The 24,218-nt window shown below is 46.9% G+C and overlaps 1 protein-coding gene across 1 annotated transcript in view; it reads left to right on the forward strand.

Annotated features, from left to right (window-relative positions):
- The window catches only part of TMCO3 (transmembrane and coiled-coil domains 3), a gene marked incomplete at both ends in the record, with an annotated part of 45,392 nt that extends 21,525 nt beyond the window's left edge, over positions 1–23,867 (forward strand). Inside the window, 5 exons of the mRNA XM_080720004.1 lie at positions 13,331–13,526; positions 15,374–15,524; positions 18,026–18,105; positions 19,849–19,998; positions 23,754–23,867. Of these exons, the coding sequence (XP_080576130.1) occupies positions 13,331–13,526; positions 15,374–15,524; positions 18,026–18,105; positions 19,849–19,998; positions 23,754–23,867 (691 nt within the window). The remainder of the gene's footprint in view (positions 1–13,330; positions 13,527–15,373; positions 15,525–18,025; positions 18,106–19,848; positions 19,999–23,753) is intronic.
- Between the last annotated feature and the right edge of the window lie 351 nt (positions 23,868–24,218).

Raw genomic sequence — 24,218 nt, forward strand, 5'->3', positions numbered from 1 at the left:
CAAGTGTGCGCCACCACGCCTGGCGTCAGGTAAGGGTTTTGAACACAGCTTTTCTAGTTTAAAACCCTTGTTTATGGGGAGTCTGAGATAGGAGGAGCACAGGCTCGAGGCCAGTGTCAGCAACTTAGTGAGACTTTTTCAAAATAACAAGTAAAATAGGGCTGGGGGTAGCTCACAGGTAGAAAGCCCCTCGGCTCAATCCCCAGTACCACAAAAAGTCATTTGTTTATCAAATGTTACGTACTGTCTTTCCCAAAGATGTGTCTGGGGCTCATGTAGTGTGTGGCGCAGGTTTACAGTGTAGGCTCTAGAGACGCCCCTGGGCTGGATTCTGGCTCTGTCGCTCATTACCCCTGGATGTGAGCCAGTCACATGGCCCACTGTTCCTTGAGTGTGTCATCAATCACGCGGGGATATAATAGTACCTACCCCAGGCAGTTGGGAGGGTTGAGTGAGTCAAGGCATGCACATTAGGGCAGTTCCGGAACACAGTGAAGGATGTGCATGTATGTATGGGTCTGTGTGCATATGTATGTGTAGAGTCTGTGCTCATGGGTATATGTGAATGTATGTGTGTGGGGTCTGTGTGCATGAGTGTGCATGCAAGTATGTGTGTGGGGTCTTCATACTGGGTGTACAGGCAAGTATGTGTGTGGGGTCTGTGCTCATGGGTGTGTCCCTGCATGTGTGGGGCCTGTATGCATGAGTGTGTGTTTTCACATGGAGTCCACATGTATGGGTATGTGTGGGATCTGTGTTCATGGGTGTGCATGCATGTATGTGTGTTAGGTCTGTGAGCGCATAGGTGCATATGCACGTATGTGTGCGAAGTTTGAATGCATAGGTTGTGTGCCTGTACACATGAGATCTGCACTCATGGATGTGTTCCTGTATATGTGGGGTCTGCATGCATGGGTACATGTGCCTGCCCATGTGGGATTGATTAGCATATGTGGGTGTGCATGCATGGGCATGTGTGCATGTATGTGAGTGAAGTCTAAACACATGGTTGTGTGTGCATGCATGTGTGGGATATGTCTGCATGGGTGTGTTTGCATATATGTGTGCAAGGTCTGCATGCATGTGTGTGCACGCCTGTACTTGTGGGGTCTGCACTCATGGATGTGTTCCTGTATACATGTAGGGTCTGTGTGCATGTGCCTGCATGTCTGGGACTAGCATACATGGGTGTGCACACACGTATGTGTTTGGGTGTTCATGCATGGACATGTGTACATACATTGTGAGGTCTATGTACATAGGTGTGTACACGTGTATGGGTAGGATCTGCATGCATGGGCATGTATGCATGTGTGTGCAAACTCTGCATATATGGGTGTGTGTGCCTGTACATGTGGGGTCTGCACTCACGGATGTGTTCTTATATATGTGTGGGGGTCTGTGTGCATGGGTGCATGTATTTGTGTGGGGTCTGTATGCATGGGTGTGCATGCATGGGTGTGTGTGCATGTATGTGTGTGTGGGTCTATGCTCATGAGTGTGTGCCTGCATGTGTTGGATCTGCGCTCATGGGTAGTGAGCATGAATGTACGTGGGATCTGCACACATGGGTGTAGATAAATGTATGCTCGTTGGGTCTGTTCTTGGGGTGGTGTCTGCGCTTGTGTGTATGTGCATATGGGGGGTCGTGTGCATGTGTGTGTGCATATGTGTGTGGTGTCTGCGCTCCTGGGTATGTGCATGTATGTGGGAGTTTGCATGCATGGTTGTGTGTATGTGTGTGGGGTCTGTGCTCATGGGAGTGTATGCTTGTATGTGTGAGGTCTGCTCATGGATATGTGTGTGATGTGTGTATGATGTGTGTGATGTGTGATTGATGCATGTGATGTGTGTGCAAGAGCTGCCATTGGTGGTGCTTGTTACTGTCATCATAACCATATTGCCTGATCCTTCTTTTCCCAAGAAGATAACCCAAAACTAAACTGTACTTTCTTGGTTCAGATGGAAGAAGAAGCCAAATGGGAAAAATGAACTTATCCAGAAAGCTGAGGGTTTTGTGCATGTACACAAACACTCCAGGAACACTAGCCCAAGAGTAAGTGTAGTTGGACAATGTAGGAAGCCCTGTAAAATGTCAATTTAACTTGATGTTGTTTGGGCTGCAAGCTGAGTTTACCTTAAGCAGATTTACTATAATGTATGCATGGAAAAACAGGGTTTTAATATCTCCACAAAGTCTATATTTATTATATCTCTGATAGCAGTAATACAAATGGTCAGAAGTTCAAAGACTTAGCTGGGTGTGGTGATGCACACCTATAATCCCAGTATGTGGGAGACTGAGACAGGAGGATCACAGGTTTGAGGCCAGCCTCGGTAACTTAGTAAGGCCCTTTGCAACTTAGGAGATCCTATTTCAAAATAAAAAAAAGGTCTGAGGGGTGTAGCTCAGAGATAGACTGTCCCTGGGTTCAATCCCCAGTACCAAAAAAAAAGTATATAGACTTTTTTGAATTTTTTGGAAGCAGTTTGAATCATTAAGGCCTGTCTCATTCTCATTGTTTCTTCTATTCCAGCCTCTGCTCTTTTTTCTTGCCTATTGCGCTAACTAGGATCTCCTATACTTTGTCAAATGAGTACTGTATGAGAGGGCCCCTGCCTTGTTCTTGATCTCAGGGAAGCGTTCAGGATTCCACCATGAAGGGCGGTGTTAGCTATGGGGTTTTGTGGTGCTGGGGATTGGATTGAACCAGGGCATTCTGCCTCTGAGCTACACCCCAGCCTTATTTATTTATTTATTTATTTATTTATTTATTTATTTATTTATTATTTATTTCTGAAACAGAGTCTCATTCAGTAACCACACTGGCCTCAAACCTGTGATCCTCCCATCTTGGTCTCCTACGTACTAGGATTATAGGCAAATTGTGCCACCACACCTGGCTAGCTGTAGATTTTTTATAGAAGTTCTTTGTCAAGTTGAAGTCTTCAGAGAGAGAGAGTGAGTGTGTGAGTGTGTGTGTGTGTGTGAGTGTGTGTGTGTGGTGTTGGGGATTGAACTCAGGGGCATTCATTGGGCTGGGGTGTGTGGCCTGTAATCTCATTATTTGGGAAGCTGAAACAGGAGGATCTCAGGCTCAACGCCAGCCTTAGCAACTTAACAAGGTCCTCAGCAACTCAGTGAAATCCTGTTTCAAAATTAAATATACAAACAAACAATAAAGAAATAAAATAGGGATGGGGGTATAGCTCAGAAGTAGGATACCCCTTGGTTCCATTCCTAGTACCACACACATAAAAAAAAAAAAAAAAAGAATCATAGTAAGCCAGGCATGGTGGTCCACGCCTGTAATCCCAGTCCTTGGGAGGCTGAGACAGCGGATGATAGGTTCAAGGGCAGCTTCAGCAACTAAAGACCCTGTTTCAAATTAAAAATAAAACAAAAGCCGGGCGTGGTGGCGCAGGCCTGTAATCCCAACATTTGGGAGGCTGAGAAAGGAGGGTTGCAAATTGCAGACAGTCTCAGCTACTTAGTGAGGTCGTTTGCAACTCAATGTGACCCTGTTTCAAAATAAAGAATAAAAACTAGGGCTGGAAGTGTAGGTTGGAGGTAGAATACCTCTGGGTTTCATCCCCAATGCTGTGAAACAAACAAACAAATATAGAATAAAACAAATGAGAACTCTCTCCCCCTCCCCATCTCTTCCTCCTCCCTCTCCCTACTCCTCCCCCTCTTTCTGTCTTCCCCCCTCCTTCCTCCTCTGCCTCTCTTCTCTCCCCCTCCCCCTCTCTCTCCATCTCTCTCTCCCTCCCACACACATTCATATTAAGTTTATAAAATGATTTGGGAAATGTTTCTCGTATTTTCTGGTGGACATTGTATAAAGTTGATGTTAAGTCCATAAATATCTGGTAGCATTCCCCTGTGAAGCAGCAGGGCCTTGAGGTTTCTTTTGGTGGAATCCCCTTAAACTTCAAATCAGCCTTCTTGCACCTGCAGTCTTCAGAGCCCGCTTCCTTTGCTTCCTTTGCTTGAGTGGCTCCAGCCTTTCTGCAGTTACCACAGTCACACACATCACCTGTTGGTGGCACTCTTTTTCTCCATCTGCAGGTTTGCAGTGATACCCTCTGTTCTGTTCCTGATTTTTATTTCTTTCCATTTTCTTGGGTTTATTTTGCTCTTCTTTTTTTTAGGCTCTTTGGTGGTAACTCAGATAATTGATTTGGACCCTTTCCTCATTTCCTGTAAGCATTTAGGACTATACAGTGCCTTCTCAGCACTGTCTTTGCTGCATCTGATATATTTTGCATTACATATATTTTTCCCTTTGTATTGGTGCATTGTGCTCATACATCTTTTTTTAAAAAATTTATTTCTTATTGGTGCACTGTATTCATACATCATAGTGGGATACAAACTTTTGTAGACATACATGCACACATCGCCCAGTCAGCCCCCACCCGATCCCCACCCCATTCCCTCCCCATCCCTCCTTCCCATGCTTGGCTTAGTGGTTGACATCTAGTATTATAGCAATTTATCCAAAATTAAAAATGATAATCTCACATAACAGTTTCATTTGTCTGATACCAAGCTTTTGATGACTTAAAGATAACATTTCAATATTTCTTTTTGCTTTCTTTCTTACCAGAGAATATTTTTTTCCTATTTTTTTAGGTGAAACTATCATATATGTATATATATATTTTTCAGAAAAAAATCTATCCTAATATGGAATATGGATTCTAGATACCCAAAACGATCTTGAAAAAGAACAAAGCTAGATGATATATATTTTCTGATTTCAAACCATATAAAGCTACAATAATTGAAACAGTGTAGTACTGTTCTAAAGGCAGATATATAAACCATTGGAGTTAAATACAAGCCTAGAGCTAAATTCTTCCCTATATTATCAAGTTATTTTTGACAAGGTTTCCACGAACATTTGGTGGTGGAAATAATAATCTTTTAACTAAATATTGTTGAAACATAATAATTACATGGAAAAGAATAAAATTGGACCCTTACCTCATCCCATATACAAGTATTAACTCAAAATAGATAAAAGACCTAAATATAAATCTTAAGACTATAAACTTTTAGAAGAAAATCTGGGTCATAAAACCTCACAACAATGAAATCGGCAGTGATTTCTTGGATGTGATTTCAATGGCACAGGCAACAGAAGAGTATACAAACTCCCTAAAAAAAAAATATTGTAGCCGAGCATGGTGGCGCACGCTTGTAATCCCCGCGCTTGGGAGGCAGAGACAGGAGGATCGCGTAGGTTCGAAGCCAGCCGCGCGCGCTGGCTTAGGAGACCCTGTTTCCAAATATAAAATGTAAAAAGAGGTCTGGGAGTGTAGCCCGGAGGTAGAAGGGCTTCCAGGAACCCCAGTACCACCAAAAAAAAAAAAAAAAAAATTGTATATCCAAAGATAATGTAAACAGCGTTAAAAGTTACTAATAGAATTGGATAAAATATTTCCAAATGCTATATCTGAACGTATATTAATATTCCAACTAGAAATCCTAAAAATTAACAACAATAAAGGCAAACAATACCATTTAGAGATAGGTAAAAGACTAACATAAATAATGAATCTCCACAGATAACCAATCTTAGTTGTCTGTTGGATGGAAACTCTTGTTTCTCTGGTTCTGGTGTGTGTTACCTATTTCTTCTTTGTAGTTAATCTCTTTGAGTATTTTCTCTAGCGCTGGTTTTGAAGACATAAATTCCTTCAGTTTCTGTTTGTCATGGAAGCTTCTTATTTCTCCATCTAATTTGATAGAAAGTTTTGCTGGGTAGGAAATTTTTGGCTGGAAGTTGTTTTCTTTCATAGTTTGGAATATGTTACTCCATGCCCTTCTGGCTCTCACGACTTGGTTTGGGAAGTCTGGAGTGATTCTAATTGGTTTGCCTCTAAATGTCACTTGGCCCTTTGTTTTTGTTGCCTTTAAGATTCTCTGCTTGGCTTCCACATTGGTCATTTTGACAATGATGTGGCGTGGGGATCCTCTTCTCCGATCCTGTCTAAAGGGAGTTCTATAAGTTTCCTGGACCTGTGTATCAACCTCTTGCTCTATGTTTGGAAAATTTTCTGCTATTACTTCTTTGAAGAGATTGTTGATCCCTTTGGTTTCACTTTCTTTTCCCTCCTCTATTCCAATTATTCTTAGGTTAGCTCTCTTAAAATGGGCCCATATTTCTTCAATATCAGATTCCTGCTGTCGGATTTTTTTTCTAGATTAGAAACTATGCGTTCATTTTTGGAATGATCATCTTCTAAGAGTGAGATTTTGTTCTCCATGTGTCTAATCGGTTGTTTGTGCTTTGAATTGAGGCCTTTACTTCATTATTTGCATCCTTTATCTCTTTTTGGCTCTCTCTGAGTTCTTTTCGAAGCACCTCTATTATTTCTACAATTATTTTCCTGATTTGATCTTCTAGAAATCTCTGATTTTCTTTTTTTTTTTTATTTTATTTTATTGGTGCACTGTATTCATACATCATAGTGGGATACAAACTTTTGTAGACATACATGCACACATCGCCCAGTCAGCCCCCACCCGATCCCCACCCTATTCCCTCCCCATCCCTCCTTCCCATGCTTGGCTTAGTGGTTGACATCTAGTATTATAGCAATTTATCCAAAATTAAAAATGTTAATCTCACATAACAGTTTCATTTGTCTGATACCAAGCTTTTGATAACTTAAAGATAACATTTCAATATTTCTTTTTGCTTTCTTTCTTACCAGAGCATATTTTTTTCTGTTTTTTTAGGTGAAACTATCATATATTCATATATTTATTTTTCAGAAAAAAATCTATCCTAATATGGAATATGAATTCTAGATACCCAAAACGATCTTGAAAAAGAACAAAGCTAGCAGATATATATTTTCTGATTTCAAACCATATAAAGCTACAATAATTGAAACAGTGTAATACTGTTCTAAAGGCAGATATATAAACCATTGGAGTTAAATACAGGCCTAGAGCTAAATTCTTCCCTATATTGTCAAGTTATTTTTGACAAGGTTTCCACGAACATTTGGTGGTGGAAATAATAATCTTTTAACTAAATATTGTTGAAAAATAATAATTACATGGAAAAGAATAAAATTGGACCCTTACCTAATCCCACATACAAGTATTAACTCAAAATAGATAAAAGACCTAAATATAAATCTTAAGACTATAAACTTTTAGAAGAAAATCTGGGTCATAAAACCTCACAACATTGAAATTGGCAGTGATTTCTTGGTTATGATTTCAATGGCACAGGCAACAGAAAAATATACAAACTCCCTAAAAAATAAAAAAAAATATTGTATATCCAAAGACAATGTAAACAGAGTTAAAAGTTACTAATAGAATTGGATAAAATATTTCCAAATGCTATATCTGAAGGTATATTAATATTCCAACTAGAAATCCTAAAAATTAACAACAATAAAGGCAAACAATACAATTTAGAGATAGGTAAAGACTAACAAAAATAATGAATCTCCACAGATAACCAATCTTAGTTGTCTGTTGGATGGAAAATCTTGTTTCTCTGATTCTGGTGTGTGTTACCTATTTCTTCTTTGTAGTTAATCTCTTTGAGTATTTTCTCTAGCGCTGGTTTTGAAGACAAAAATTCTTTCAGTTTCTGTTTGTCATGGAAGCTTCTTATTTCTCCATCTAATTTGATAGAAAGTTTTGCTGGATAGGAAATTTTTGGCTGGAAGTTGTTTTCTTTCAGAGTTTGGAATATGTTACTCCAAGCCCTTCTGGCTCTCACGACTTGGTTTGGGAAGTCTGGAGTGATTCTAATTGGTTTGCCTCTGAATGTCACTTGGCCCTTTGTTTTTGTTGCCTTTAAGATTCTCTGCTTGGCTTCCACATTGGTCATTTTGACAATGATGTGGCGTGGGGATCCTCTTCTCCGATCCTGTCTAAAGGGAGTTCTATAAGTTTCCTGGACCTGTGTATCAACCTCTTGCTCTATGTTTGGAAAATTTTCTGCTATTACTTCTTTGAAGAGATTGTTGATCCCTTTGGTTTCACTTTCTTTTCCCTCCTCTATTCCAATTATTCTTAGGTTAGCTCTCTTAAAATGGGCCCATATTTCTTCAATATCAGATTCCTGCTGTCGGATTTTTTTTCTAGATTAGAAACTATGCGTTCATTTTTGGAATGATCATCTTCTAAGAGCGAGATTTTGTTCTCCATGTGTCTAATCGGTTGTTTGTGCTTTGAATTGAGGCCTTTACTTCATTAATTGCATCCTTTATCTCTTTTTGGCTCTCTCTGAGTTCTTTTCGAAGCACCTCTATTATTTCTACAATTATTTTCCTGATTTGATCTTCTAGAAATCTCTGATTTTCTGTTTTATTGGATTCTGATGTTGTGGGGTTGTGGGCATTAATTGCTCCAGTATTATTCCTCTTTCCCATGATTTTGGAAGTTTGTGCCTTCTCTGGGTTCTTCCCTTGGGTCACTATGACTTCACTTAAGGTGCTCTGGATCTCGAGTCTGTAGTATCTCAGACCCCACTACTCCTTTACTGGGTTGTATCACAGAGTCTCCGACCCAGGGAGTCGATAGAGGCTGCTTTAAACTATGGGAGGGTGCCAGGTTGCACGTTCTCCTATGGTGTGCTATCTCTGCTACCGACACTCCCCCACTGGGTCAATTCCCAGGAAGTACAGTACTGGGATTTCTCCTCTGTGGCCCGCAATTTTACTCACTGTTCTTGAGTTCACAGATGTAGCTGTACTGGACTCATTGAATTTGCTGCTGCTGCCGCCGGTGGCAATATGGCGCCACTGCTACACCCTCGGCCGTGAGGCTGGCTTATTTCTTCTTGGTTTTGAATTCCACTCTGAGAACTTGCAGCGTGTGCTGAGATCAGCCACTGGGAGCTTTAGATGTTCCCTGCGCTGAAAAATCCCACCTGGCTGTTCCGCAGTGGCTCACCTCGGCTTGCTGTAGCCGTCCGGTGAATTCGCCGCTGCCGCCGGCAATATGGCGCTGCTGCCGCGTCCTTGGGCGTGAGGCCGGTGTATCTCCTCTGTGGCTCTGAGCTCTGTTCTCAGTCCACTTTCTCTCTGGAGCCTGGTGATTTTTTTGTTTCTCTGGTGATGGTGTTTTCTGGCTATGAAAGGTGCTGATTTTGTGGTAATGGAGATTGGTTGTTAGCGGGGCTCTTAAGCCCTGCTTTTCTCGGTCGCCATCTTCCCGGAAGTGTGCTCATACATCTTAATGGAGTATGAGATGGTAGAGGCACACACACAGGCACACATCACTCATTTAGCCCTCCCCACTTCCCACCCCATCCCCTCCCTCCTCCTCATGTTCGGCTTAGTGATTTGTCCGTGAATGTACATCATGCACATTAGGGAGTTTCCCTCTTCCCCTCCATCCCCAGTCAGGTCGCCTTATTTGCTCATCTATAGTTTCTCCTCCTTCATCTGGACTTCCTCCTATGACCCATTTCCTTGCTCGCTTCCACATATTAGGGAGAACATCTGATTTCTTATCTTTTGTGACTGAACTTAGCATGAAGTTCTCCACTTTCATCCATTTCCCTGTACATGATGACATAATTTTGTTCTTCTTTATGGCTACATATTAATTTTCATAGCTGGACAATTCACAGCTGCCAAACTATGGAACCAGCCAAGATGTCCATCAACAGATGAGTGGATTGTTATGTTATTGGTGGTACTGGGGATGGAGCCTCGGGACATTTATACCTCTGGTCTACACTGCCAGACTGATTTTTTTAATACTTTTTTTTTTTGTATTTGGAAACAGGGTCTCACTTAGTTGCTGAGAGCCTCACTAAGTAGCTGAGGCTGGCTTCAAACCTGAGCAATCCTCCTGTCTCAGCCTCCCAAGTCCTGGGATTACAAGCGTGAGCCATCACACCCAGCTCCAGCTGATTAGATTATAAAACTATGGAATATAGCTGGATGTGGTGGCGCAGGCTTGTAATCCCCACACTTGGGAGGCTGAGATAGCAGGATTGCAAAGGTTCGAAGCTAGCCTCAGATACTTAGTGAGGCTCTCAGCAACTTAGTGAGACCCTGTTTCCAAATAAAGCATAAAATAGGTCTGGGAGTATAGCCTAGAGGTAGAAGCCTCTGGGTTCCACCCCGAGTACCACCAAAAAAACCCCAAACCCAAAAACCAAAAAAAAAAAAAAAAAAAAACCTATGGAATATGTACTTTATAGTTTTATTTAATTCCATTTAGGTTTTTATTTTGGTATGTGTGTTGTACTGGGGATGGAAACCAGGGGATTTCTACCTCTGGGCTACACTTCCAGACCTATTTTATATTTTATTTGGAAACAGGGTCTCACTAAGTTGCTGAGAGCCTAAGTAGTGGAGGCTGGCTTTGAACCTGTACAATCCTCCTGTCTTAGCCTCCCAAGTGCTGGGATTACAAGTGTGTGCCACCACACCTGGCTCATTTAGTGAATTTAAAAAACTGCCTTACGCTCCTCTTTGATCCATAGGTTGTTGAGAAGTTTTGCTTACTTTCCAAGTATTTGGTGATTTTTCTGCTGTGAATTTCTATTAGTAGTCTAGTAAACTTATGGTAGTTTTTATCTACTACATAAACTTTTCTGAAACTTAGGAAAACCTATTCCAATTTTAATAACCAGGGGAAATTTACAATAAAAATAAACCAAAGAAAATCAGTTGTAATGTTATTATAGATGTTACTTCTTTAATCCTGAAGCTTTATTCAGGTTAATCTTGATTTTTTTCTAAAGGAAAAAATGAAATCCTTCCCCTCAAATATTTTATAAGCAAAGAATACAACTCAGAAGTCAAAAAGAACAGAACTAATTCCTATAAGAAAAAAAGGTTGTTTATACACATACTAAAGACAGCGGATTAAGTTTCTTATTTATAAAGTTCTCATACATTAATATAAGAAAACTGAAAACAGTTAAAAGCAAGCAAGCAGCCTGAGCTGTTCGCGTCAAGATGGATGAGGCAGGAGCTGCTCACCAGACCCCAAGTGTGGCAAATCACACTTCTTGCCCATCCATCCAAAAACCTAAAAGCCAGATGGTGCCAGTTTGGAAGGGGACCCTCGCATGGGCTGTGGATGGGAGCAGGACGAGGAAGTACATCTCATCTCTCAGAATGTAAAGTGTGCTTTTCCTTTACCCAGCACACTGTGGCCACAGGTGTGCCCTGGATAGGTGGCCGTCTGAGTGTCCAAGACATGAGCCGACACCAAAACTTTCCCCAAACACACCGAATGGGGAAGAGGCATGGCAGTGGTGTGCATGCTGTCAGCACTCTGCAGTGGGAGCCAGCTACACGTGGTGATTTTAGCTCCCTGGGCCACCAGCACCTCTCCACAGGCACGTCTTCAGAGAGCTTGGAGCCGCGTGCTCCAGCTCTGGCTCAGGACCTTTCTAAACTGTATTTCCTCTTCATCACAGTGCGTTTGATGGCGATTGGGAGGTAGACCTGACCTCAGACCCTGGGAAGTCATTGCAGAGAGCTGCGTCAGGGCTCAGGGTGCGGTGCTGCAGCCGCCTCTGTGTGTCCCCAGCTCTGCCTCCCAGTCTCTGCCCCTGTTTTCTCCTCTGTGGCATGGATGTTGACACTGGGCGGTAGGTGCACACACTGCCCTAGGGTCTAGAAGACACGGGTGGGAGGGACGTGGGTTCAGGGAGCTGCCTGTGTGGGGAGGATGGTGGGTGTGTGAGGCACAGATGGTAGGTGCGTTGCTATGCTGTGCCTGAGTGTTGTGCAGAGAAATGGGGCAGTGAGCAGTGACAGTGGCTGGGCTTAGTCTTCTCTGCACCAGCTGGTGGTGCAACTAGGTAGAAGGACTGAGCTGCCAGCTGCAGAGGCACATCTGGATAGAGTGTCCAGCGAGGGCTTGCATGGTGGGCCAGGAGGGAAAGGTGAGGAGGTTGGTTTCATCCGAAAGTCAGGAGGAGGGCATGCTGCGAAGAGGGGAGGGGCCCAGGAGCTAGAGCTGGGCAGGGATCCTGGGAAGGCTGGTCAGGACTCTGAAGTGGCCTAGCTTGCTGCAGCGGGGAGCAGGGGCCAGATCGCCCCCTCTAGGGCTGCAATTGCTGGCTCTCCCCCTCCTGTGACAGTGTAGCTTTCTGTGGCTGTGCTCGTGTACCAGTTCTGGTCTTCTGGTCCTGTTTGTCTTTGCTCATACCAGCTCTGTTTGCAGCCCCAGTTTCACCATGCAGCAATCTGAGATTGGCGTCCAGAGCTACTTTATCTCAGGCTGCAGGGATGGGCCATTTCTCAGTGACCAGACAGATCTTTTCCTTGAAAAGAAAAATATTTAAACCAAAAATTTGCCAGGCGTGGTGGCACATGGTTGTAATCCCAGTATTTGGTAGGCTGAGACAGGAGGAACTCAGGTTTTCAGCCAGCCTCAGCTACTTAGTGAGGCCCTTTGCAATTTAATGAGACTCTGTTTCAAAAAATAAAGAATAAAAAATAGGACTGGGGTTATAGCTTGGAGGTAGAATACTCCTAGGTTCAATCTCCAGTACAGCAAGCAAAACACCAAAATTTTGGGCTGAGAGGAGCTGGCTCTGGACACGCGTGTGCTCATGCGTCCTGAGGCATGCTGCAGTATGTTTCTGTGAAAGCTGCTTGGGCTGGGTCTTGATGACCCCGAGATCTGAAGAGCGTTCCTGAGAGCTCAGTGAAGACGTGCTTTCTTCACGTCTAAAGCCCAGACTCGAGTTTCTGGGCTCTACCTTGGCATGTGGGGTGTGCTGCTGAAAGTTACTGGGAATTTGGAGTCATCCTTCTGATGATGACTGTGGTGTGAAGTTAAGGGTGACGGTTGCCTTACGAAGAACAGGTGGGGCTGATTCCTGGGCGGAATCCTGTGCCAGGCATCTGCTGTGGTAGGAAAGCTGTCATTCAGGAGTCTGCATCCTAGAAAATGCACTTGCTCCATGGTACTGACAGCAAAACAGTTCACATTTGATTGAGATTAATGTTATTCATAGTTTGGGCGTGTGTGTGTGTGTGTGTGTGTGTTACTGAAGATTGAACACGGGCATTCTGCCTCCAAAGTAGACCCCATCCCTGTTTTATTTTTTATTTGGAAACAGGGTCTCACTAAGTTGCTGAAGCTGGCATTGAACCTGTGATCTTCCTTTCTCAACCTCCCAAGTCCAGGTACTAGGATTACAAGTGTATACTACCACCCCATCTAATTCATAGTTTTTGAGTATTTGAAAATAAAAATGTGTATGACTTAGGTAAATTATTTTTTTTTAAAGAAAAAGGTAATTTATTGGGTTTTAGAGAAGAGTTCTAGACGTGAAATGACATGTCTCTCTTCTCTCTTTCCTAGCTTTATCATGGAAGTGCTGCGAATACTGCTTCTGATTGGCCAAATTCTCTTTTCGCTGGCTGCCATATTCCTTCTGTGTCTTGTTATAAAGACTTATCTCATAGGACCGTATTATCGAAAGCTGCACATGGAAAGCAAAGGGAACAAAGAAATCCTTATTTTAGGAATATCTGCTTTCATCTTTTTGATGTTGACGGTAATCCTCAAACTGTCTGTGTGTTACTTATGTGACTGATGATGTGTGTTTTACTGGAAGCTATGGTTAGTTCTTTACCTCTTCATCTTAGGCCACACCTGAGCTGTGTAGGGCCACGGGCACGGCAGTGCTACTGTGCACTAACAGCTCTCCACCTGAAAGAGTGATTAAGGTTAAAAGCAGCTTTGGGTTCTGTTTGGTGATGACAAGCTGGCTAACAGTATATCTGCTGTTGCCATAGTATGAAAGATTTTTAAAGGTTCACTTTGAAATGCAGGCTTCTCCTCCCTGAGAGGACAGCTTTTCAGAGAGAATGAGAACATGCCTTTGGACACCTGTTAACAGTCCAAATAGCAACAATAGCGCTGCCCGTGCTCTTGCCCCGCAGCCCAGCTGTCGCACTCGGTATTTATCCAGAAGTCAAGTTACAGCTTCATAAGTGTCCATGGCAGTTTTATTTATATTAGCCCAAACCAGTCAGATGGGCTCCAGGGTGAATGTCAAGCAGGCCTTGGCACCCCGTGCCAGGGAGCCCTGCCCAGCTACGGCACCAGAAGCCTGGATATGTCCTGGAGAGTTTCATGGAGTGGAAGAGCCAGCCTGAAGCTGTGTACCACACCCGTTTGCGTAGCAGGAACAGGAATCATACACGGAGGGAATGTCGGTGGTCACCAGGAGTTGACGTGGTGCCTGCCTGCCCTGGCCAGCACTGGGCTCTTGGCAGGAGGCTGCCTGTGGAGTCTGGTGGAGAGACCGCTGCTTGTGGGTGCGGCGCTTGGAGCTAAGGGTCTCCATTTCAACAAAGTAAATTAGCAAGGGTCACTTGTTCATGCATAGCAGTTTTTAGTGTCACGAGAGAACCAGAATCTGCTCGAAGCTGCCTGTGGGCTTGAGCTCAGCAGTGAGGTGCCCAGGTGCTAAGCCCAGGTTCCATTCCCAGCACTGCACTTAAATATTTATATTGCTGTAGTCACTCAAGAGTATTTTTATCTTTGAAAATAACTTCTGGCAAAGTTGTCTAATCTGCACAGCCTCCACACTGCCTCCCGGTGGCTACATAAGAGTGGTCTGTGGGCTCCCAGGCTTCCTCCCCCACTGACGGTGCCTGCTGAGCATCTGCCTTGCTGGAGGCTGGGCACCGCACACCTGCCTGCCACTGCCTGCCACTCGCCTTTCCTGGTCTGTGCACACTTTTCTCTGGTGCCCTGTTAGACAGTTGCCCACTGGGGCCCTCTGCTTTCTCTACGTGGTTTGACAAGAATACTTTGGTGTTAGTGCCACAGTTTGGCTGTTCATTGATTCAGGTAAAGAAAATGTATCACAGATATTTAAAATAAATTTTTGAAAAATATTCTCACTCAAAAATATCACTGCTGTCATTGTGAATAGTGTTTCACATATTTTAATTTCTTACCCAGCCACAGTGGCACAAGCCTGTAATCATAGTACTTGGGAGACTGAGACAGGAGAATTGCAGGTTCAAGCTCAGCTTGTTGCAACTTGGCATGAGACCCTGTTTCAAAATTAAAATAGGGCTGGTGTCTAGCTCAGCCCTTGGGTTCAATTCCCGGCACCCCCATACACACACACACACACACACACACACACACACACACACACACACGTATGTGTATGTGTTTTCTTTCCCAGGGGCTAATTAGACAGCACTGGCCTCCACGGGCTGTTGCTCTAGCCACCCCGCAGGCCTGTGTCTGAGCCAGATGCAGAGATCTGCGTTCTCGCGGTGGTAGCGCTGGGCTGAGGGTGTCTTGCGAACATCCCGACAGGAGGTGCTGTGCCTTGGCAGTGTTCTGCTCCCGTGTGAAGTTGGTCCCTGTTCTTCCTAGGTCACAGAGATGCTGGGCATCTCCATGGAGCTGGGCTGCTTCCTGGCCGGAGCCCTCGTCTCCTCTCAGGGCCACGTGGTCACAGAGGAGATCACTGCCTACATCGAGCCTGTCCGCGACTTTCTGGCCATCATATTCTTTGCATCAATAGGTAATCTTTCTCCTTTATGGTATAATTGTGTTTTCTAAGCACTTGCAAATCAGTTTCTTTATGTATGAGTAAATATACATTCATCTAGTGTCTGAGAAGAAATTTAAGAGGAAAGGAGCCGGGCATGGTGATGCATGCTTATAATCCCAGTACTTGGGAGGCTGAGACAGGAGGATCACAGGTTCGCAGCCAGCCTTAGCAATTTAGTGAGACCCTCTGCAACTTACTCTTTATTTTAAAATAAAGAGTAAGATATAGGGCTGGGGGTGTAGCTCAGAGGTGGAATGCCCCTGGGTTCAATCCCCAGTACTGCAAAAAAAAAGAAGTGAGAGAGAGAGAAGGTAGGCAGAAAGGATGTGAACGTGTTGGTTGCGTGCTGTGCTTCAGGACTGGGAGGCATTCACATCTCTAGGCATTGATCACCTCCAGAGGGAGCTGAGTTTTGTCCTTGGGTCCTAGTGCCATGGGGCCTGTAGACCCCACATGCATATCACGGGAGCCTGGTAGGTAGCAGCAATGGTAGGAGCTCACCCAGCCCACCAGGTTCAGTCCCTAGTGGATGTGGGTTCAGTCCACATACAGACACACTCTCTAACTCTACCTCCTTTTGTAAGGCCACAGGGCCTTGAATTGGAAGGGCCCCTCTTAGCTCACTTCTGAGGGTACCCTAAGAAGCAGGGGCTCCAGTCTGTGAGCTTGGGGAGGCACAGTGTGGTGGGCAGCATGCTGTAGCCGCTAGATCAGGCCTGGTGGCTGGCCATGGACGCAGGGGGAGTGGCCACGCTGGCCTGTGTGGAGGAGCCACGGCCGGCCCTCCAGCCTAGTCACTGCCTAGCTGTGGATGGGGCCAACAATTTGGTCTTTATTCTTAAGACATTTTGGCAAGAACTTCATCCCCTGTGTGTCCTGCCTCCCTGGGCCCTGAGAATGTTCCAGAGAAGCCTATGGGTTCAGGGCGGGACCAAGAGGTGCCCGGTGGCTGGTCATCAGGTGCCTGGACGCCATAGCCCTGGTGACAGCTGTGTGGCTGGCTTGTGCTTCACTCGCAGCCCCGTCCATGCAGAGGTGAGGAAGCTGAGGCACAGGGGCCGCGAGGCCGGCGGGTGTGCAGCTCGGAAGCGGCCGAGCCAAGGCTGGGCCTGGAGCCCATGCAGGGCTTGTCACAGGACAGAGGGTCACGGACAAGGTCCTGCTGGCTCCTTGCCCGCCTCCATCAGTGACACTAGCGGAGAAGCGAGGTGCGGGCTCCTCGCCTCATCCGTGTTCCTCGACACTGGCTCCATGAACGCCCACCGTTCCCCATCCCACCCGCCCTCACTGTGAGGAGCTCTCCCTATGGACGGCTCCAGAGCAGTGTCCTGCAGGCAACCAGGCCAGTGCAGGGAGCATGGGGCAGGGGACCAGGCCGACCACAGACCTGTCTGTCCTGTTGGAAATTGGAAAGAGCCTCCCCCAGCTAGGCCTGCGGGCAGGAAGCCAGAAGGCAGAGCCCAGCTGCCGCCAGGTCTGCTACACCTGCCCCACACGCAAACTCTGTCATGGAGCTTGGTTGTCATGGATGGGATGGAGTCAGGGTGACCCCCAAAGCTTTAAACACTGCTGTCACTGAAGAGGTCTGCAGAGGGTGGCCCACAGGGGTGATTCCAGGGCTGGTCAGTCCAGGGGACTTGTACGCAGGTGGGCCAGGGGCACATCACAGGCTGGGAAGACACAGGAAGGAGGTTGGGTTCATAATGGGGAAGCAGTGAGCCCATGGAGGGCTTGGGTGACAGTCCTGAGAACGGCGCAGGTGGGGTGGCCGGGGAGGAGCTTGGGAGGGCTGGGGCCACAGGAATCCCTAGTGTGTGGATCTACAACTCGGGGAAGAGGAGTCTCACTTCTGTGTTACTGAGCAAAACAGACAGATGGTTTGGGGGCAACCCGAAGTTGAGGGGCTGTTCTTAGGCATTTCAACTCTGCAGTCAGCACTCTTGGTAGAGAAGGTCTGCAGGCGCCAGGGTTTTCCTGGGAAGGTGCAAAGGCCTGAGGCAGAGCTGGAGCTTCCCTGCCAGCGGTCACCTGTGCCTGTGCCTGGGGAGCACATGGGGCTCACAGCCTCTGGAGAAAGGTGGAGCAGAGGGAGGCCTGGGGGACGTCGCTGTGGTTTCTCAAATGTGCGTCCAAGTGGAAAGCCAAGGACTAAGGTGTGTAGACACAGGGCAGTTGCCACCCCCTGGCTGCAGGTTCAGACACAGGCATGCGCGTCTGCCCAGCCTCCCGTTGACAGAGAAGGCCAGTAGCCCAGGGCTCGCCTGCCTGCCTGGCTGGTCCTCTACAGGTAGGGAGTGGGCGTGGGCACTGGGAGCTGGAGAGGCCTCGACTTGTTCACTGGGAAGGATGGGGTTTAGTTCAATTCCACTGAAACAGGCTGAAGAGCACACAGGGCTGTGGACTCCAAGCAGAGGGCCGCGTGCGCTGGCTGGCGCTGGCTGGGGCCTGGGGTAACTGTCTGTCTCCCACAGGGCTCCACGTGTTCCCCACCTTCGTGGTGTACGAGCTCACCGTGTTGGTGTTCCTCACATTGGCAGTGGTGGTCATGAAGGTACCGATGCTTCGTCCTAGGGTTTACAACGGGTGAAATCCACACCGCTCCCATTTTGGCGCGTGACGCAGCGTACGACAGGTCTCATGGGCTTCAGTCCCAGTGACACTGCATATCCACGGGGCTGTGGGCAGCCCCCACAGAGGAGCCTCCTGCTGCTGCCTTTGGCAGACCCGGGAGGCCGGCCACACCTGGCTGGGTGATTTGGGGTATCAGGATGCCCTGTCACATGGCAGGAATGAGGTGTTGATGTGTTTGCCAGAAGCTGGGATGGGGAGCACCTTTGGGACACCAGTTAAGTTACTGCCCTGATTTTGCTTTTATTTCCAATTGGTGTGAAGAATAACCTTTCCCCTGACAGAGGCATCCACTGTGTTAGCAAGTGCTGGGAATTGCACAGGTGCCTTGCAGGTTTCCATTCTCCTTGACCACAAATTACTGGGTCACCTGTGTTAACATTTACTTTATAATGTGATTGCCTTTTGAAACAGTTGACTTACAATATTTCCTTTGAAGAACCTACAGTCTTCAGTGCTCTTTCTTTTTTTTTTTGGTGGTACTGGGTTCCTGGAAGCCCTTCTACCTCTGGGTTACACTCCCAGACCTATTTTATACTTTTTTCTTATTTGGAAACAGGGTCTTTTAAGCCAGCACGGCTGGCTTCGAACCTGCGCGTTCCTCCTGCCTCTGCCTCCCAAGTGCGGGGATTACAAGTGTGCGCCACCACGCCCGGCACTTCAGTGCTCTCTTTAACTGCCCTATCTGCCCCTTGGCTGGTTATCCAGAGAAGTACATCTCTCTCTTAAAAAGGATTTCTATCCCTACACTACTTGATGTTTAATATTGTTGATTTAATATTTAATTTGGGAGAAAGGGCTTAGCCAGGCCTGGTGGCACATGCCTTTAATCTTACTACTTGGAAGGCTGAGACAGGAGGAGCTTGGGTTTGGGGCCAGCCTTGGTAACTTAACAAGACCCTCAGGAATTTAGAGACCCTCTTTCAAAATAAAAAATTAAAAAGAGATAGGGGTGTAATGAAGAGGTAGAATGCCCCTGGTTCAATCCTCAGTAATGCTGAAAAGAAAAAAAGCCAGGCGTGGCAGCACAAGACTGTAATCCCAGTACTTAGAAAGCTGAAACAGGAGGATAGTATTTCAAGACCAGCCTCACCAATTTAGTGAGACTCTCAGCAACCTAATGAGACACTGTTTCAAAATAAAAAATAAAATTGGGCTGGGGTGTAGCTTGGAGGTAGAATTCCTCTGGGTTTCTACCCAGTAACCCACACACACCAAGACTTGTTTTCTGCTAGAGGACCTAAGCCTGCTATTTTGCCTTATTTGGTATAGACTTAAATAGTTGTACTTGCCTGGCGTGGTGGCACATGCTTGTAATCCCAGCATTTGGGAGGCTGAGACTGGAGGATCATGGTTCGCAGACAGTCTCAACTACTTAGTGAGGCCCTCTGCAACTTAGTGAGACCCTGTTTCAAAATAAAGAATAAAAAATAGGTTAGGGGGTGTAGGTTGGAGGTCAAATGCCACTAGGTTCCATCCCCAGACCTGCAAAAAGAAAGAAAAAAAAGATAGCTGTATTATTGGGCCTTCTGGGTGGTGAGGCGCCTCTGTGCTTCCTGTTTGTTCTTGGAGCAGTGATACCTTTGATGTTTCCATCGAGGTTCTTCTTACGTGTGTTTTCATTTTGACTGGTTTTGATCTTAAGTAACGTGATAAACTCTTGCAGTTTGTATTGGCAGTGCTCGTCTTGTCTCTCATCCTGCCGAAGAGCAGCCAGTACCTCAAGTGGATTGTATCTGCGGGGCTGGCCCAGGTCAGCGAGTTCTCCTTTGTCCTGGGGAGCCGAGCACGGAGAGCAGGCATCATCTCACGGGAGGTGAGTAACACTGTTGGAGAGAGGCTTCAGCTCCAGAGATAGGTCAGTGAGCAGGGCACTGAGTGCACACGACCTTGGTACAGGTTTAATGCTTCTACCCAATTGTGAGTGAGTGGAGGGACAGGTGCTTGAGGGCCAGGGCAGCAGTCCCTTAACATGGGTGACATGGAGGTACAGGTGCAGGTTGGGGACCAGGGCAGCAGTCCCTTTGCATGGGTGACATGGAGGTACAGGTGCAGGTTGAGGGCCAGGACACCAGTCCCTTTGCATGGGTGACATGGTGGTGCAGGTGCAGGTTGAGGTCCAGGGGAGCAGTCCCTTAACATGGGTGACATGGAGGTGCAGGCGCAGGTTGAGGGCCAGGGCAGCAGACCCTTAACATGGGTGACATGGAGGTGCAGGTCCAGGTTGAGGGCCAGGGCATCAGCCTTTCACACCCCTGTCAGCTCTGGCAGAAGCATCAGTCTCATGGGGCACAGATTCTAGGCCTGGCAGCTCTCTCCTCACACAGGATGTTGAATTTTTTGGGGGACAGAGTTATTAGTTAATATTGCATGAACTGTTACTGTCATCTTTTGCCACAATTATAATTAAGTTACTGATCTTTCTTGTGAAAAGAAGTGGTGTCAGTTTTTTTTTTTTTTTTTTTTGTGGTACTTGGGGTAGAACCCAGAGGCTTTCTACCTCCGGGCTATACTCCCAGACCTATATATATATATATATATATATTTTTTTTTTTTTTTTTTTTTTTTTAATTTGGAAACAGGGTCTCACTAAGTTGCTGAGAGCCTCACTAAGTAGCTGAGGCTGGCTTCGAACTCGTGTGATCCTCCTGTCTCAGCCTCCCAAGCGCGGGGATTACAAGCGTGCGCCACCACGCCCGGCTGGTGTCAGGTTTTAAAGCTGAATTGTGCCATGTGTGGTGGCACGTGCTGGTAATCACAACATTTGGAAGGCTGAGACAGGAGGATTGCAGGTTTGCATCCAGCCTCAGCTACTTAGTGAGGCCCTCCACAACTTAGTGAGACCCTGTTTCAAAATAAAGAATAAAAAAATCAGTCTGAGAGTGGAGCTCAGAGGTAGAATGTCCCTGGGTTCTATAGCTCTGGTACCCCCCCCCCCACAAATAAAGCTGAATTGTTATTTTACACTGAAATGACATGTAGGAAACTTAGATCATAAACTTGATGAAGTTCCTCTGATAACTGGAGCCTGCAATGCATCCATGCAGAGACGCTGTTTCCCATGTCTCCTAAGTGTGAGGAGCACAGAAGTCTCACATTGGGCACTGGATAGTGGAGTCAGGCGCTCCATGTGAGAGCTGGTGCGGGTCTGCATCGCAGGGCGAGGGGTCCTGTGTGAGTCAGAGTGGCATGCCAGGACCCAGTTGGTTCACGCTCGGCAAGCACAGACTTCTGGCTGCTACTCCATGAATTGTCGGGAGACTAGCTACACCTTTACGTTGACTGAACACACTTGAATTGTGCCATGTGTGGTGTAAAATCAAATGTCCTCTAACAGGTTGCTGTACCTTAATGTTCCTGAAAAAGATGAGTGAATATCGGGTTTGATATATATCTCCAAGTGCACATCATGCCTGGTTCAGCCTCGACCTGTACAGGTGGTGTACCTCCTAGTGCTCAGAGTGACCAGACTCAGCCTTGACCTGTACAGGTGGTGTACCTCCTAGTGCTCAGAGTGACCAGGCTCAGCCTCGACCTGTACAGGTGGTATACCTCCTGGTGCTCAGTGTGACCAGGCTCAGCCTTGACCTGTACAGGTGGTGTACCTCCTATGGCCCAGTGTGACCAGGCTCATCCTTGAGCTGTACAGGTGGTGAACCTCCTGGTGCTCAGTGTGACCAGGCTCAGCCTTGACCTGTACAGGTGGTGTACCTCCTATGGCCCAGTGTGACCAGGCTCAGCCTTGAGCTGTACAGGTCGTGTACCTCTTAGTGTCAGTGACCAGGCTCAGCCTTGACCTGTACAGGTGGTGTACCTCCTAGTGCCCGGTGTGACCAGGCTCAGTTTTGACCTGTGCAGGTGGTGTACCTCCTAGTGCCCAGTATGACCAGGCTTAGCCTTGACCTGTACAGGTGGTGTACCTCTTAGTGTCAGTGACCAGGCTCAGCCTTGACCTGTACAGGTGGTGTACCTCCTAGTGCTCAGAGTGACCAGGCTCAGCCTTGACCTGTACAGGTGGTGTACCTCCTGGTGCTCAGTGTGACCAGGTTCAGCCTTGAGCTGTACAAGTGGTGTACCTCCTATGGCCCAGTGTGACCAGGTTCATCCTTGACCTATACAGGTGTTGTACTTCTAGTGCTCAGTGTGACCAGGCTCAGCCATGACTAGTATACAGGTGGTGTACCTCTTAATTTCAGGAGACCAGGCTCAGCCTCGACCTGTACAGGTGGTGTACCTCCTAGTGCACAGTGTGACCAGGCTGAACCTTGACCTGTATAGGTGATGTACCTCTTAGTGTCAGTGACCAGGCTCAGCCTTGACCTGTACAGGTGGTGTACCTCCTGGTGCTCAGTGTGACCAGGCTCAGCCTTGACTAGTACAGGTGGTGTACCTCTTAGTTTCAAGAGACCAGGCTCAGCCTCGACCTGTACAGGTGGTGTACCTCCTGGTGCTCAGTGTGACCAGGCTCAGCCTTGAGCTGTACAGGTCGTGTACCTCTTAGTGTCAGTGACCAGGCTCAGCCTTGACCTGTACAGGTGGTGTACCTCCTGGTGCTCAGTGTGACCAGGCTCAGCCTTGACTAGTACAGGTGGTGTACCTCTTAGTTTCAAGAGACCAGGCTCAGCCTCGACTTGTACAGGTGGTGTACCTCCTAGTGCCCAGTGTGACCAGGCTCAGCCTTGACCTGTACAGGTGGTGTACCTCCTAGTGCCCGGTGTGACCAGGCTAAGTTTTGACCTGTACAGGTGGGGTACCTCTTAGTGTCAGTGACCAGGCTCAACCTTGACATGTACAGGTGGTGTACCTCCTAGTGCTCAGTGTGACCAGGCTCAGCCTTGACCTGTACAGGTGGTGTACCTCCTAGTGCCCGGTGTGACCAGGCTCAGCTTTGACCTGTACAGTTGATGTACCACTTAGTGTCAGTGACCAGGCTGAGCCTCGACCTGTACAGGTGGTGTACATCCTAGTGCACAGTGACCAGGCTTGGCATTGACCTGTACAGGTGGTGTACCTCCGGGTCCCCAGTGTGACCAGGCTCAGCCTTTACCTGTACAGGTGGTGTACCTCCTAGTGTCAGTGACCAGGCTCAGCCTTGACCTGTGCAGGTGGTGTACCTCCTAGTGCCCAGTATGACCAGGCTTAGCCTTGACCTGTACAGGTGGTGTACCTCCTAGTGCCCGGTGTGACCAGGCTCAGCTTTGACCTGTACAGTTGGTGTACCACTTAGTGTCAGTGACCAGGCTGAGCCTCGACCTGTACAGGTGGTGTACATCCTAGTGCACAGTGACCAGGCTTGGCCTTGACCTGTACAGGTGGTGTACCTCCGGGTCCCCAGTGTGACCAGGCTCAGCCTTTACCTGTACAGGTGGTGTACCTCCTAGTGTCAGTGACCAGGCTCAGCCTTGACCTGTGCAGGTGGTGTACCTCCTAGTGCCCAGTATGACCAGGCTCAGCCTTGACCTGTACAGGTGGTGTACCTCCTAGTGCCCAGTGTGACCAGGCTCAGCCTGTATTCACTGCTGGTGTACCTCCTAGCGCTCTGTTTGACCATGTCTCTTTTCTTCACTGCAGGTGTACCTCCTTATACTAAGTGTTACCACGCTCAGCCTTTTACTTGCTCCAGTACTCTGGAGAGCTGCAATTACAAAATGTGTGCCGAGACCAGAGAGACGATCCAGTCTCTGACCACAGCAGATGAATGTGACTTCAGGAAGGACCCTATGTGGGATAGAGTCCTCAGCTGAGGATTGTCCTGCACCCCGGGAGCCGTCTCTGGGGTCGGTGACACAGCGGGAAGGCGGGGTCTTCATGTTATTCTGCTTGGACAGAGATCTTCTATCATGCTCAGAGTTTTCCAGAGTAATTTATTTGCAGTCAAACGATTATGCACAGTAGCAATGTAACACTGCATTTTATGACACGCCTTGACTGTTTTGCCTGGATGTGCCTTTTTTTCTGAAATTATTAACTTTCTATTGCGAATTCATCAGTTCATGATTTTTGGTAGAAAAAGAAAAGTAGGAAGCTTTTTATTTA

The sequence above is a fragment of the Muscardinus avellanarius genome (assembly GCF_963383645.1).
Source record: "Muscardinus avellanarius genome assembly, chromosome: 2".
NCBI lineage: Eukaryota > Metazoa > Chordata > Mammalia > Rodentia > Gliridae > Muscardinus > Muscardinus avellanarius.